Below are 12,883 nucleotides of genomic sequence, written 5' to 3'. Positions count from 1 at the left end.
ATGACGAGAAAGCTTCTGTTTTGTGCGGTAGATTGGTTGTATGCTCACATAAGTTTCTGGGATATCGGTGAAGCTTTGTTGGGAGTATTCATCTTCAGTTGCATGCACCAAAAATTCACCAACAAAGGGCCTATGTTGTGGCCATTGTTCGGGATCATCCCTTCTATGATTGTCCATCGTGACAACATCTATAACTGGGCCACGCGAGCTTTGGTCAAAGCTGGGGGAACGTTTCACTACAGGGGCGTATTGATGGGAGGCGCCTATGGAATCGCAACAGCTGATCCTTCCAACATTGAGTACATGGTGAAAACAAATTTCAAGAACTTTCCCAAAGGAAAATATTACAGAGAGAGGTTTCTTGATTTGCTAGGAGATGGTATATTCAATGCCGATGGTGAATTATGGAAGGAACAAAGACAGATGGCGAAATCCCAGATGCACTCAACCCGGTTTATGGAGTACTCGTTCCAGACCATGCAGGATTTGGTTCATGAGAAGCTGTTGAAACTGACTGAGAAGCTGGTAAAATCAGGAGATAAATTTGATCTCCAAGAAGTGCTGCTTCGATTTACATTGGATAACATTTGCACTGCCGCTCTTGGAGTTGATCCCGGATGCTTGTCCCTCGATTTACCTGAAGTTCCCTTCGCAAAAGCTTTTGAAGAAGCCACGGAATTCTCTTTGTTCAGGTTCTTGTTTCCACCTTTCGTATGGAAACCTATGAAGCTGTTTGGACTAGGATATGAGAGACGGCTCAAGGAAGCCATTGAAATTGTCCGTAATTTTGCTCAGAAGATTGTGACTGAAAGGAGGAATAAACTTAACAGTCTTGGTAGCTTAAATGATCAATCTGATCTTTTGTCAAGACTTATGGATACTAATGAAAACTTTAAACAAGACAAGAATAAGCAATTCTCCGATAAGTTTTTCATAGATTTCTGTATAAGTTTTATTCTAGCTGGGAGAGACACCACTTCTGTTGCATTGGCATGGTTCTTCTGGTTAGTACACAAAAACCCAAAAGTGGAAACAAAACTTTTCACTGAGATTCAAGATATTATAGCTCAACGTAAGGGAAAGCACCAAGACAATGTAAAATTTACGGTTGAAGAATTAAAGAAAATGGTTTACCTTCAAGCAGCGTTATCTGAGTCCCTGAGGGTGTATCCATCGGTGCCAGTTGAAATGAAACAAGCCATGGAAGATGACCTGCTCCCGGATGGTACAATTGTGAAAAAAGGTGCTCGGGTTGTGTATAGCATATTTTCAATGGGTCGCATGGAGTCAATCTGGGGTAAAGATTGCTTGGAATTTAAGCCAGAGAGGTGGATTAATGAGGAGGGAGAGTTTGTGAGTGAGAATCAATTCAAATATGCAGTGTTTAACGGTGGTCCGAGGTTGTGTATAGGGAAGAAATTTGGATACATGCAGATGAAAATGGTGGCTGCTTCAATCATGTTGAGGTATTCGATTAAGGTAGTTGAAGGTCATAATGTTGTTCCAAAAGTATCAACTACACTCTACATGAAGAATGGGTTGATGGTGACTCTCAACCTTAGGTGAATTATTATATATTAACAAGAGTCTATGGCAATTGAATATTCATAGGCTTTTGATTATATTTGAATATGTGATGTGAACAAGGGAATAGCTTTTCATTTTAGCTTAAATTTAAGATTTCTAAAGCGGTTATATCATCTTCATATATATATATATATATATAATGCCAAATAAAAGGAATGCAAGAATTATAGGATATCTTCGAGTAATACTTATATAAATATATTTTGATTTTCTTGCAAATTTTCGCTTGCTTTAAATTGTGTATATAATTAGGTCATTATATATTATAATCTAAAGATTCATATAATTTTGTATATAAGAATTTGTATACCAACTCTTTAGTATCATTAATTATCTATCTTAATTAATTCAGTGTTTAATTTCAGGGTTATGGCATCTTAACTAGTATAACCCAAATTATAAATTAGCTTGAAATTGGTAAAAAAAATTCTAGCTAGTATTAGAGATTATCCTCTGATCTCCTCAAAGGTTCATTGTGATTTAGCATGAATTATTAATTTTTTTTAAATGAATTGAACAGATAAAGAACGTATTTGAATTGGTGCAAGATTAATTAAGAGTTATAATTTTAACGTAATAACAAAATTCTTCTAAGGTTTCTAAAATAACAAAAATCNGATTTCGGTTGTTGTTTTCTCAGGAGGCTACTCCACTTCTAGATGGTGTCTCGAAGAACTTGTAAAGATCATTGAATGTAAGAAAAATTTTTCACAAATAGTTTTACCGGTTTTCTTTTATGTAGATCCATCAGACGTGAGGAATCAAACTGGAACTTTTGGGGATGGATTTGCTAAGCTTGTAGAAAGTTGTCATAAGGAGAAGTTAGAGAAGCTACAAATGACAGAAGAACAATTTAAAGATAAGGTTCAGAAATGGAGGAATGCTTTGACTGAAGCAGCTAATCTATCTGGCTATACTTTAACTCACACTAAGTAAGTATCTAATTTTTTTTCAATACTTGAAGTTTCAGATGAGTATTTTTCTTTGAATTGTTGAAGATAGATCTTGCTACTTGTATGCTCAATGAGGAAATGACTATATTTACAGTATTTGATTTCGACTAGATATCATCTCATTTAAATCAGATAATGGATCTGAACTTATATTTATCATTATTTGTTCGTGTTTGTTAGGTCTGAATTTGGTATTTCGGAGAAAATTGTCAGAGATATAGTGGAGATGTTGAACTACTTGTCGTCCCCAATTGACAGTAACAATGAATTGGTTGGAATACAACCAATAATCAATTACATAATTAAATATTTATTGTGCCGTAATGATAAATCTCATGATGTTCATACCATAGGAATTTGGGGAATGGGTGGAATGGGTAAGACAACTATTGCCGAGGTTTTATTCAACACAATAAGGAAGAATTTTGAAGCTTCTTACTTTGCTCTAAATGTTAGGGAAAAATCAGACAATCATAATACATTAACCCTTTTGCGACAAGAACTTCTTTCTACGATAACAAATGATCAGCATGCTAATATAAATTTTTCCTTCACAAAAAGAAGGCTTGGATGTAAAAAGGTTGTCATTGTTTTTGATGATGTTACAAATTTAAGTCAAATAGAATTTCTAATTGGGGATCTTAACTCTTTGGGCCCAGGAAGCCAGATTATTATAACAACAATAAATAAACAAATACTCAGAAATTGTGGAGTGGATGAACATAATATATACATGGTAGAGGGATTATCTCATTGTCTAGCACTTCAGCTTTTTAGTAGGTATGCTTTTCGACAAAATCATCCCAAAGTAGATTATGATGAGTTATCAAATAGAGTGGTACAATATGCTAAAGGGGTCCCATTGGCTCTTAAAGTGTTGGGTTCTTTTTTACTTGACAAGACAAAAAAAGTTTGGGAAAGTGCAATAAATAAACTAGAAATTATTCCTCATGAAGACATTCAACATGTTTTAAAAGTAAGCTATGATGGACTCAATGATGTTGAGAAGAATATATTTCTTGGTATTGCGTGTTTCCTAAAATGGGAGAATAGAGATTTTGCAATAATGTTCTTGGATGCTTGTGGATTCTATGCGGAACTTGGAATAAGTGTTCTCATTGACAAATGTCTTGTAACTATATCCACAGGTAATAAGATAACAATGCATAATCTACTTCAAGAAATGGGTTGGGAAATTGTTCGGCAAGAATCAACAAAAGAACCTGGTGAACGAAGTCGTTTATGGCACCATGAAGATATCTATAGTGTATTGGAAGAGAATACGGTAATTGTCCGATGTAGTATATAACTTTTGCTCTTTGTTTTATACATGTGAGATCTAGAAAACATTCGCTCTGAATTATTGTTTCTACTTTTCTGTGTGCATTAGCTTAGGCTTGGGAGATGTTTATTTTTTTATTATGAAAATATGGTCAAAGCAAATACAACATCTAATGCTTAACTGCTATAACTTTTATTAATATGGGTTCTTAAAATATTTCACGCTAATTATCATCTTTTCTTAACAGGGAACTAAAGCCATTGAAGGCATATATTTGGACATGTTTGAAAAAGGAGAGATCATACACTTACAACCTTGTGCCTTACAAATGATGCGGAAATTGAGATTCTTTAAACTATATAGCTCACATAACAAAGAGGATGATGTTAATAAGGTGCATGTTTCTCAAGACCTCTGTTATGTTTTCAATGAGTTAAGGTATCTTTGTTGGCATGGATTCCCATTGAAATCGTTGCAATCAAATTTTCGGACAAAGAATCTAGTTGCAATCAACATGCGTTATAGCAATATCGAACGACTTTGGACTGGTGCCCAGGTATATGTTGATATTTATATGGTGTTTTTTCTATTGTTAATTGTGAATATCAAAGAGACTGATACATGAGAGTGACCTTTTATTTCCTGTCTTACAGCTAGTGAAGTTGAAACATATTGATCTTAGTCACTCTAAGCATCTAAGAAGGCTATTAGATCTCGCCTTGACCCCAAATCTTGAGAGTTTAATTCTAGAAGGTTGCACAAGTTTGTTTGAGATATATTCATCTGTTCTGAGTCTTGATAAGCTTGTTAACTTGAATTTAAGGCACTGCAAAAGCCTTCCTAGTCTTCCTATGGGCATTCGTTTAAAATCTCTTAGGAAAGCCATCCTTTCTTGCTGCTCAAATCTCAAGACGTTTGATCCAGAGATCTCATGTAATATAGAAGAGTTATATTTAGATGAAACTGCAATAGACCAATTGCCCCCTTCAATACAAAATTTGTCGAGGCTAGTTATATTGAATCTTAAGAATTGTGCAATGCTTGAGAGTCTTCCGAGCAATATCTCTTGGTGCTCGAACATTGATGGATTGTTGGACAACTTAGGGAATTTAGAAACTTTGAAGGTGCTTAAAGCAGAGAGAGTCGGTGAATCAGAAGTACTATCATCCATCTTGAATCTGCGCTTTCTGAAGGATCTAAATCTTACCAACTGTTCTCTCAAGGAATTATCCATTAATCTTGGTCAGTTATCCTCACTGGAAAGTTTACATCTAGGTAGAAACCATTTTGAGAGCATTCCAACAAGCATCATACACCTTTCTAAGTCATGGTATCTTGACTTGAGCTATTGCAAGAGGCTTCAATCATTACCAGAACTTCCGCCTCAGGTAGAAGTTCTAAATGCACACAGTTGCATATTGTTATGCCCAGGAAAATGAAGGGCTGACGTGGGAAAGTCACGTGAAGGGTGACCTGCTCCCGTCAGAGCAGCACGCACACGTCAGACCTGCCAAGTGATATGGAGCCCACACGCGTCCCTTTTTCTGCAACAAGTCGTGCGATGTCAACTTGGGAAAAGGAAAATGGGACGTAAAGACAGATTACATCCTGACAATCACACCAAACCGTGGATTTAGTGATGATTATACGCTTCAGTCTGATATAAAATGAAGAAGAACCCTTCATTAGGGGGATTCGGCCGTCTCTCATACAAAAGAACTCTCTCTCTCCTGTAATCATTTTTACTTTTTCATCTTATGTAAGTCAGCTCGCAGCCGCGACCTGACCCACACTAATATCAATACAAATCAGTGGACGTAGGACTTGCTACCTCGGCATCCGAACCACTTAAAAAACTCCTTTTACACTTATTTCGCTTTATATATTTCATTTTCATGTGTATTGAATAACCAATCAGCGTTACACACGTGAAAATTCGTTGGTGCTTAAACTGAGCATCAACACATATCATTGGAAGCTTCATCAAATTTATGAATGCTACTCTCCAGAGGTATTTCTCAAAGTGCAGGAGTTAACTTCAGCAATTGTTTCAAACTGGTGGATCAAACTACATTCAGACAAATTGTGAAAGTTGCTTTTCAGAAAAACTGTCCTCGGAGCACGGTATGGTTGAAAGACTGAAAATACTTCTCTTACTCTTTCTTAGTTAATAGTGCTAAACTTGTTTAATTAAAAGTTAAACAAAAAAAAAAATTCTGATCTTACAAATGATTGACTCTTTTAATTTATTTATTAATTTTGTACAGAGATCATTTCCAAGATGTAGTGCTTCTATCTGTTTCCCTGGAAATGAAATTCCAGAGTGGTTTATCATTCAAAGCACAGGATCTTCTTTAACTTTTGAGCTGAAAGCATACCCTACCTCTGCTGCCTTGAATGATCTAATTTTGTGCACTATTGTAGAATTTCAGAATTATCATAGTGAAGACCAGAGTTTGGTGATTAGCTGTGAGTACACGATCTCAATTAGAAAATCATATGGTAGAGTGCCACCATTTCGTGGAAATATGAGGGTCTGGGACTTTGGTCCTGGACTCGGCTACGTTGACTCAGATCACGTATTCTTGGGATATGATTTTCCTCGAAAATTCGATGAACTTGGCATACGCGGATATTTGATGATGACAATCCAATTTTATGTTGAGAATTTAGATACTAAAAGCAATTGTTGTTGCAAAGTTACAAAGTGTGGAGCTTGGAGTCCAAGTTTGCAGTGGATGACAAGTGAGAAGGATCAGCTCTCCAAGAGATTGAAAATTTCAAATTTCTTAGAAGGCGAATCCAGCTCAAGATAAATAACTTCTAGGTACATAAGGTAATACCGATATTTCAGATCTCACTTTGCTGCTATTTTGGGAAGAAGTTTTGGATAACAAGAACATACTATATCATCTGTATTTTTATATGAAAAAAATCATATCACATATATCGTCCATCTTTGCTCGTTTGATTGTTATGGTTTTAATATAAAACAAAAGAGACACTTACAACAGATATAATCCTAATTCTCTCCAATGTACATATATAGTATAATAATAATTCTTATCAATTAATTAAACAGTGAATTATTTTATGATTAAATTTTTTATTTATTTTACAATATCATTATCATTTAGGATCATTAGTTTACATTGTTTGCTGTTTATCTTCATTTTAAGTCTTCATAATGAATAAGAGGAGGTTCTCTAAAATTAAGTTGCTGATTTTTGAATTAAACAAATATAAAGCTTAATATGGGTTCCTTACAACTATTGGTATTTATTTGAGAATCACACGAGAGCCTTGTTTTGTTTTTAAATTCCCTTATTCTCAGAATCAACAAGTCACTAGATCCTTATACTGCATTAAGGCAGATATTGTGCAATGCTTGAGAGTCTTCCAAGCAATATCTCTGGGTGCTCGAACATTGATGGACTGTCGGACAACTTGGGGATTTTAGAAGCTTTGAAGGTGCTTAAAGCAGAAAGTATCGATATATTAGAAGTACTATCATCCACCTTGGATCGGTGCTTTCTGAAGGAACTAAATCTTACCAACTGTTCTCTCAAGGAATTAACCATCACTTGGTCAGTTATTCTCATTGGAAAGTTAACTTCTAACCGGAAACCATTTTGAGAGCATTCCAACAAGCATCAGACACCTTTCTAAGTTATGGTGTCTTGGCGTGAGCTATTGTGAGAGGCTTCAATCCTTACCTGAATAGAACTTCTACCTCAGTTACAACGCCTAAATGCACACAGTTGCATATCATTGGAAGCATCATCAAATTTATGAATGCTATTCTCAAGAGATATTTCTCAAAGCGCAAGAGTTGACTTCAGCAATTGTTTCAAACTGGTGGATCAAATTGCATTTAGACAAATTGTGAAAGACGCTTTGCAGAAAATTAAGATCCTGTGAACAGTATGGTTGAAAGACTAAAAGGTCTTTCGCACTCTTTCTAATTATTTCATATAGTGTCAAATTTCTTTAATTAAAGTTGCTGATGTTACAAGTGTTTGACTCTTTTTAATTTTTGTAGAGTTTATTTCCAAGAAGTAGTGTTTATATCTGTTTCCCTGGAAATGAAAATCCAGAATGGTTTCTCTTTCAAAGCTCAGGATATTCTGTTACTTTGGACTGGCAAGTAGCAAACCAATTCTCTTCTGCCTTGAATGATCTTATTTTGTGCGCTATTCTAGAGTGTCAAAACTGTCATAGTGGAGGCCAGAGTTTTTTTATTGGCTTTGAGTGCACATTCTCAATTGCCACAGTGCAGCTATGATGTTGCTCAAGGAGGGGCTAGGACTTTGACTCAGATCATGTATTCCTGGGATATGATTTTCCTAGGGTAGATAATGATGTTGCTCAAGAACTATATTTTATGTATATGTAGAATTTAGAATACAATAGGATATAACTATCCTCTAATGAATTTATGTTATTTATAAATTATCTGTGTTAATTAAAATAAAATTGGGATCCTTTAAGTTGTTATTTATTACGTCAAAGTAAAAAATAAAAAACATGACATAAGAGATTGGATTTCCAACAAGAAAGTATCTTTTATAGCAAGTAAAAATATCAGACATAGTAAGAAGACTTCAGACACAGAAATTAACTAATTCAACAATTCACAAAATTATTTATCGTTCAAATGCTTATCCCACCTAAATCAAAGTTATATTACAAGTACGATAGTTGAGGTACAGACTTGGTATCACAGTATTATGGTCGAAGTGTGGCATTATGGAGCCTGAGAACACCCTATCCCGGTTGGGATACTGTAAAGATAATTAGTAATTTTTTTAATTTATTCATTATATAGGAATTCACAATTTATTATAAAATATTATTTGAATTTATAAAACCTTAATCATAATAAAAGAGTTTTAATTCTCTAATTAATCAAACACTTTTTGATAAAATTCATCATGCACTCTCTTTTATTTTGTTTCCGTACCTCTTTTCCTCAATTTTTTTTTTTTTTTAACTTGTTAGATAAAAAGAATATTTGTTCTCTTATTTTATTATTAATGCAATTACTCATATCAACAAGATTAATATTTTTTTTTTACGTGTATTTAAATTTTTTATAGTGCACAAGAAAATTATTTTCTTATTTTGCATTTGATTACATAACAATGGACCACATTGGCCCTAGTGGAGGCTGCTCACCCCACTGAGCCCAACGTGGCATTGAAAATTTGCATATATATTCTACATATTTAAAAGCGTTGTAAGTTAATTTAACTTAGTTTGACCCCACAAACCATTGGAAATATTTTTCTATAAAATAATTGTACTGTAAGTACAATTATTTTATAGAAGTAAATGTTATCTCATTTTGTTTTCTTATTTTATGCAGCGTTAAGATTGACTAAAAAATAAATAAATAAAGAAAAAATTTCAATTTAGTATACATAGAGGTGGAACAAATGGATCGGGTTAGGCGGGTCAACCCTAACTCAGCCCAGGTATACTCCGCCGAGTAGGCTGGGCCTTTATAGGCCAACCTAGCGGTTTTTTTTTTTTTTTTTAAAAAAAAACCCATTGGGTTGAAAACCCCCAACCCCGATAGGTTGGACAAAAAAATAAAAATAAAAAGCTAATTTATATATAGAAATAAAAATAAAAACACAAATCCCTAAATTTGTGTTTTAATTTGTTTTGACAGCAAATATATATCATTTTCAACTAAGGTGTTGGTTAGTATCGTTATTGACATATTAAAAAAAAGCCTTATATCCCTTGTGTCCCTTAAGGTTTGGGTTTCAGTCTCTCACACCTCCAAAGAGATAAATAACTATCTCTCACCTCCCTTCACATTTCAAAAATTGGCACTTACCTCCTTAAAGAGAATTTGTTAAACATATTTTATTAGAAATGTTNCCAGAAAATTATTTCCATTATATTATGTACATCTTAAACTTTATAGCAACCCAAAATTTAGAAGCTGTGTTTGGGAGTTTCCAAGATCTCTCATCGAATGACTACAAATTTGTTGATTTCAAAGTATTTATTTTTTAAACTTTTTTTTGAATTGTTTAAGTGGTTTGAAATTTAGTTATTATGATCACCAACCTATGGTCTAAAAAGAAATGAAATAATTATTTAATCGGCCCTATATCAAGCAGTTTCATAAACAATCAAACTATTATATAAGCAAAGAAAATAAAGAAAATTGATAAAAGTAAAAGAAGTACAACGAGTTATGTGGTTTATCTATTTTGACTACTACGTCTATGATAATGTCATGACAGAGATTTTTTACTATTAAACAAAAGAGTATACTGATACAATCTTTCTCACAATTCACAGAGTTTTTAAAAAAATCAATATTTATGAGGTTTTGAAATCAGATTTGTAATTTTGGACAATAAGTAATTTTGGACAATCTTACTTGTCTCTGCTATAGCTGCAGTTATGGCCCTTATGGGAGCGCATAATAAAGTGAAAATATTGTTGAGTTTGCATTTCCACGTATAAGAGTAATATTACACCTATAATTTTTTCTCACAATTTGAATGTAACAATACGTAATTATGACCTGTTACAAATACAATAAGATTTTGAAAAAAAGTGTATGATAAAAGTTATTGATGCTGTATTTTTCTACGGAGAATTAGTAGAAGTTGTTGATGATGAACACGGAATGATTAATTTATACACGTGGTGGGGACCCATGAGTTGAAAAATATCTTTTATGCGTTGGTATTTTCCAAAATAATTGACTAATTGAGGCAATGATGCATTAATGGAGTACAATTGACGAGATCACAGCCATTTGATCAATCTTTGCACTTTTAACCAAAAAAAAAAAATTTGTGAGAGCAATAATTTGGTGGTGTGGAAAAATATTTTTTATGCGTTGGCGTTTTCCAAAATAAATGAGGTGATGATGGTGAGATCACAGCCATTTGTTTTGTTACAAGTATGCAATTAAATAGGGTGACATCGTCGCCTGAAAACGTAAGCTTATTAATGTACAAAACTATGTCAAATTTCTCGGTTCTTCAATAAAGACAGCATTCATCAAGTTCTATCTTTAAGATTTGACCTCTGACGTAGTTGGGTTGACAGAGATTTCAATTTGAGGCTGAATTGAAGGAGCGACAACTTACCAAAAGAGAAGGAGATGCTCACATTCTACCAGAGATAACTTTCTCAATCTAGTTAATGACAACACCCAATTAGGGATCATAATAAATTTCTTAAAGATAATACCTCTAAATCTATAATAACAATTCAGCTAGTGGAATTTTAGAGTAAATATCTTCTCTACAGTAACTGGAATCGCTATAACAAAGTTGGATTTTCTGTAGCGAATCTGCTTTTTGGATAAATTGTTCCCGAATCCACTTACCAAGATTGCAGCCAACTTCCACAATCTTCAATGCCACCATTTCCCCACTGTTATCAAGATATGAGCCACAAGTGTCACAGTCTATTTCAGAATAAGAATAATATTCCAATACAAATTTAAAAAATGATAGATCTTACAAGTGTGTAATTAGGGTTTGCAATTCATTAGACAAAAATTAATGAAAATCAGAGCATTTGTTATATTCCATGGAATAGTTTTAACATATATTGTGGCCAGGTTCTTCTAAATTAATACACAGGGTTCCCTCATAGTTAAATGGTATATAATAATACTCTTTCTATTAAATTAAGTTAATCAATTGGGGAACAATATTAAGAAGAAAGAGAGAAAAGGGGATAAGGAAAGAGGAGATTCTATTACAAAGCAAAAGATACTCTCAATAATTGATGATACAATTATTTTAATCCATCAATTTACATGGATAGTTCTAGTTCAATTAGTTTAATTTACTTCAAAGAGTCCTTCATAAATTATTAGTATTCATATGCTTTATATATCAATTGATGCATAAACATGGATGTTTCAATCTAAAATATGATTATAATCAATGAAATTTCCTATGTTTCATCTGAAGTAAGCGAACCATATGCCAAATTATGCTAATTTGATATGTGGCGGTGGCAATCAATAAAGCCACCAAAAGTATCACGGTGTGGACTTTAGGAGGAAGTTCATCTATGATTAGATCACTAGCCTTATGTGTTTCATAATTAATTCCAAAACTGGTAATTCTTTGTGTAAGTAGTCGACAAGTGATTCTTCAAAACCGAATAAAGTGTTAACTAATAGTGTATCTAGTTTAAAGTTAGGCAAGAACTGAGTTTGAATGCTCTTTTAGCTTTAGCACTAAGTGGAATTTCCCCAACTTTTGCATTTATCGAATCTTGGCAATAATAGAAAAAGTCCAAAGCTGTCAAACCTTACTTATTGGAGCATGCATTTTTCGATTACCATTCACGTATACATAGGAGCAGAACCAAGAAACTACATTTGGGGGCCAAATAACTAATCAGGATACCAAAGAAAAAAATTTATATTTAAGAATTTGGATTTAAGGGGTCAAAATTGATGTTTAAAGAACAAGAGGGTTAAAAAAACAAGTATAAGAGTTGAAATTGACATATTTATGTTTAAAATTGAAAAGATTTTGTGTGATGACAGGGGTGACCATTTCCCCAAGGCCATCGGGGAGGTCCACCATTGACATTGAGTATGCATGTGTGTGAAGAATATTTGGTTCCCTTCAACATTGCCTAGAAGAAACTCTCAAGTGTTTGGAAGTTAACTCTTATATATAAAAATTAATAAGAATTCTTGAGATTTTATTGTTTTTTAACGAACTTATCTTTTATTAACCTTTATTTTGAGAGTAAATTAAAGTGACAATAAGTATATATGTGTATGTTGAAGTCATTTGTTTGTTGTTTTTATTATTTTAGATTATATTAATTTAATTTTGTGACTATTTTATAATTATTCATATCTTTAATAAATTATGTATTTTGTCTAAGTTGAAATAATTTATTTTTTGTTTTTTAAATTCCGTATTTTTAAATTTAATCAGATTAAATTTATTTAAATTTTTACATTAATCAATTGTTATCCATCTACTGCAATTCAATGGTTCAAATTTGATGATTTGGCACAAAAAATTAATTTGAACTTTTTGTTTTT

At 33.1% G+C, this 12,883-nt stretch overlaps 3 protein-coding genes across 3 annotated transcripts; all 3 read left to right on the top strand.

Annotated features, from left to right (window-relative positions):
- LOC116140997 (cytochrome P450 86B1-like) lies at positions 1–2,111 on the top strand. Its single transcript, XM_031426563.1, has 3 exons — positions 1–1,538; positions 1,668–1,691; positions 2,108–2,111. Exons 1-3 carry the CDS (start codon positions 1–3, stop codon positions 2,109–2,111), a joined length of 1,566 nt encoding a protein of 521 aa, XP_031282423.1.
- Positions 2,112–2,211: 100 nt separating this feature from the next.
- LOC116141041 (disease resistance-like protein DSC1) lies at positions 2,212–6,901 on the top strand. The gene is made up of 6 exons (XM_031426602.1): positions 2,212–2,519; positions 2,721–3,825; positions 4,070–4,378; positions 4,476–5,237; positions 5,788–5,946; positions 6,090–6,901. Exons 1-5 carry the CDS (start codon positions 2,425–2,427, stop codon positions 5,815–5,817), a joined length of 2,301 nt encoding a protein of 766 aa, XP_031282462.1. The 5' UTR covers positions 2,212–2,424; the 3' UTR covers positions 5,818–5,946; positions 6,090–6,901.
- LOC116140996 (disease resistance protein RPS4B-like) lies at positions 5,818–6,638 on the top strand. The gene is made up of 2 exons (XM_031426562.1): positions 5,818–5,946; positions 6,090–6,638. The coding sequence occupies exons 1-2, from the start codon at positions 5,818–5,820 to the stop codon at positions 6,636–6,638; spliced, it is 678 nt and encodes a 225-aa protein (XP_031282422.1).
- Positions 6,902–12,883: the final 5,982 nt, after the last annotated feature.

The sequence above is a fragment of the Pistacia vera genome, unplaced genomic scaffold, assembly GCF_008641045.1.
Source record: "Pistacia vera cultivar Batoury unplaced genomic scaffold, PisVer_v2 Contig39, whole genome shotgun sequence".
NCBI classification, from domain to species: domain Eukaryota; kingdom Viridiplantae; phylum Streptophyta; class Magnoliopsida; order Sapindales; family Anacardiaceae; genus Pistacia; species Pistacia vera.
This window is presented reverse-complemented; position numbering and strand designations above follow the sequence as displayed.

Excerpts from the sequence above, each read along its gene's own strand:
- LOC116140996 (XM_031426562.1), top strand. The coding sequence starts at position 5,818 with ATGCTACTCTCCAGAGGTATTTCTCAAAGTGCAGGAGTTAACTTCAGC. Across the intron at positions 5,947-6,089 it reads AAAACTGTCCTCGGAGCACG|AGATCATTTCCAAGATGTAG; the intron begins GTATGGTTGAAA and ends AATTTTGTACAG.
- LOC116140997 (XM_031426563.1), top strand. The coding sequence starts at position 1 with ATGACGAGAAAGCTTCTGTTTTGTGCGGTAGATTGGTTGTATGCTCAC. Across the intron at positions 1,539-1,667 it reads ACACTCTACATGAAGAATGG|CTTAAATTTAAGATTTCTAA; the intron begins GTTGATGGTGAC and ends TTTTCATTTTAG.
- LOC116141041 (XM_031426602.1), top strand. The coding sequence starts at position 2,425 with ATGACAGAAGAACAATTTAAAGATAAGGTTCAGAAATGGAGGAATGCT. Across the intron at positions 2,520-2,720 it reads TATACTTTAACTCACACTAA|GTCTGAATTTGGTATTTCGG; the intron begins GTAAGTATCTAA and ends CGTGTTTGTTAG. Across the intron at positions 5,238-5,787 it reads TTCTAAATGCACACAGTTGC|ATATCATTGGAAGCTTCATC; the intron begins ATATTGTTATGC and ends GAGCATCAACAC.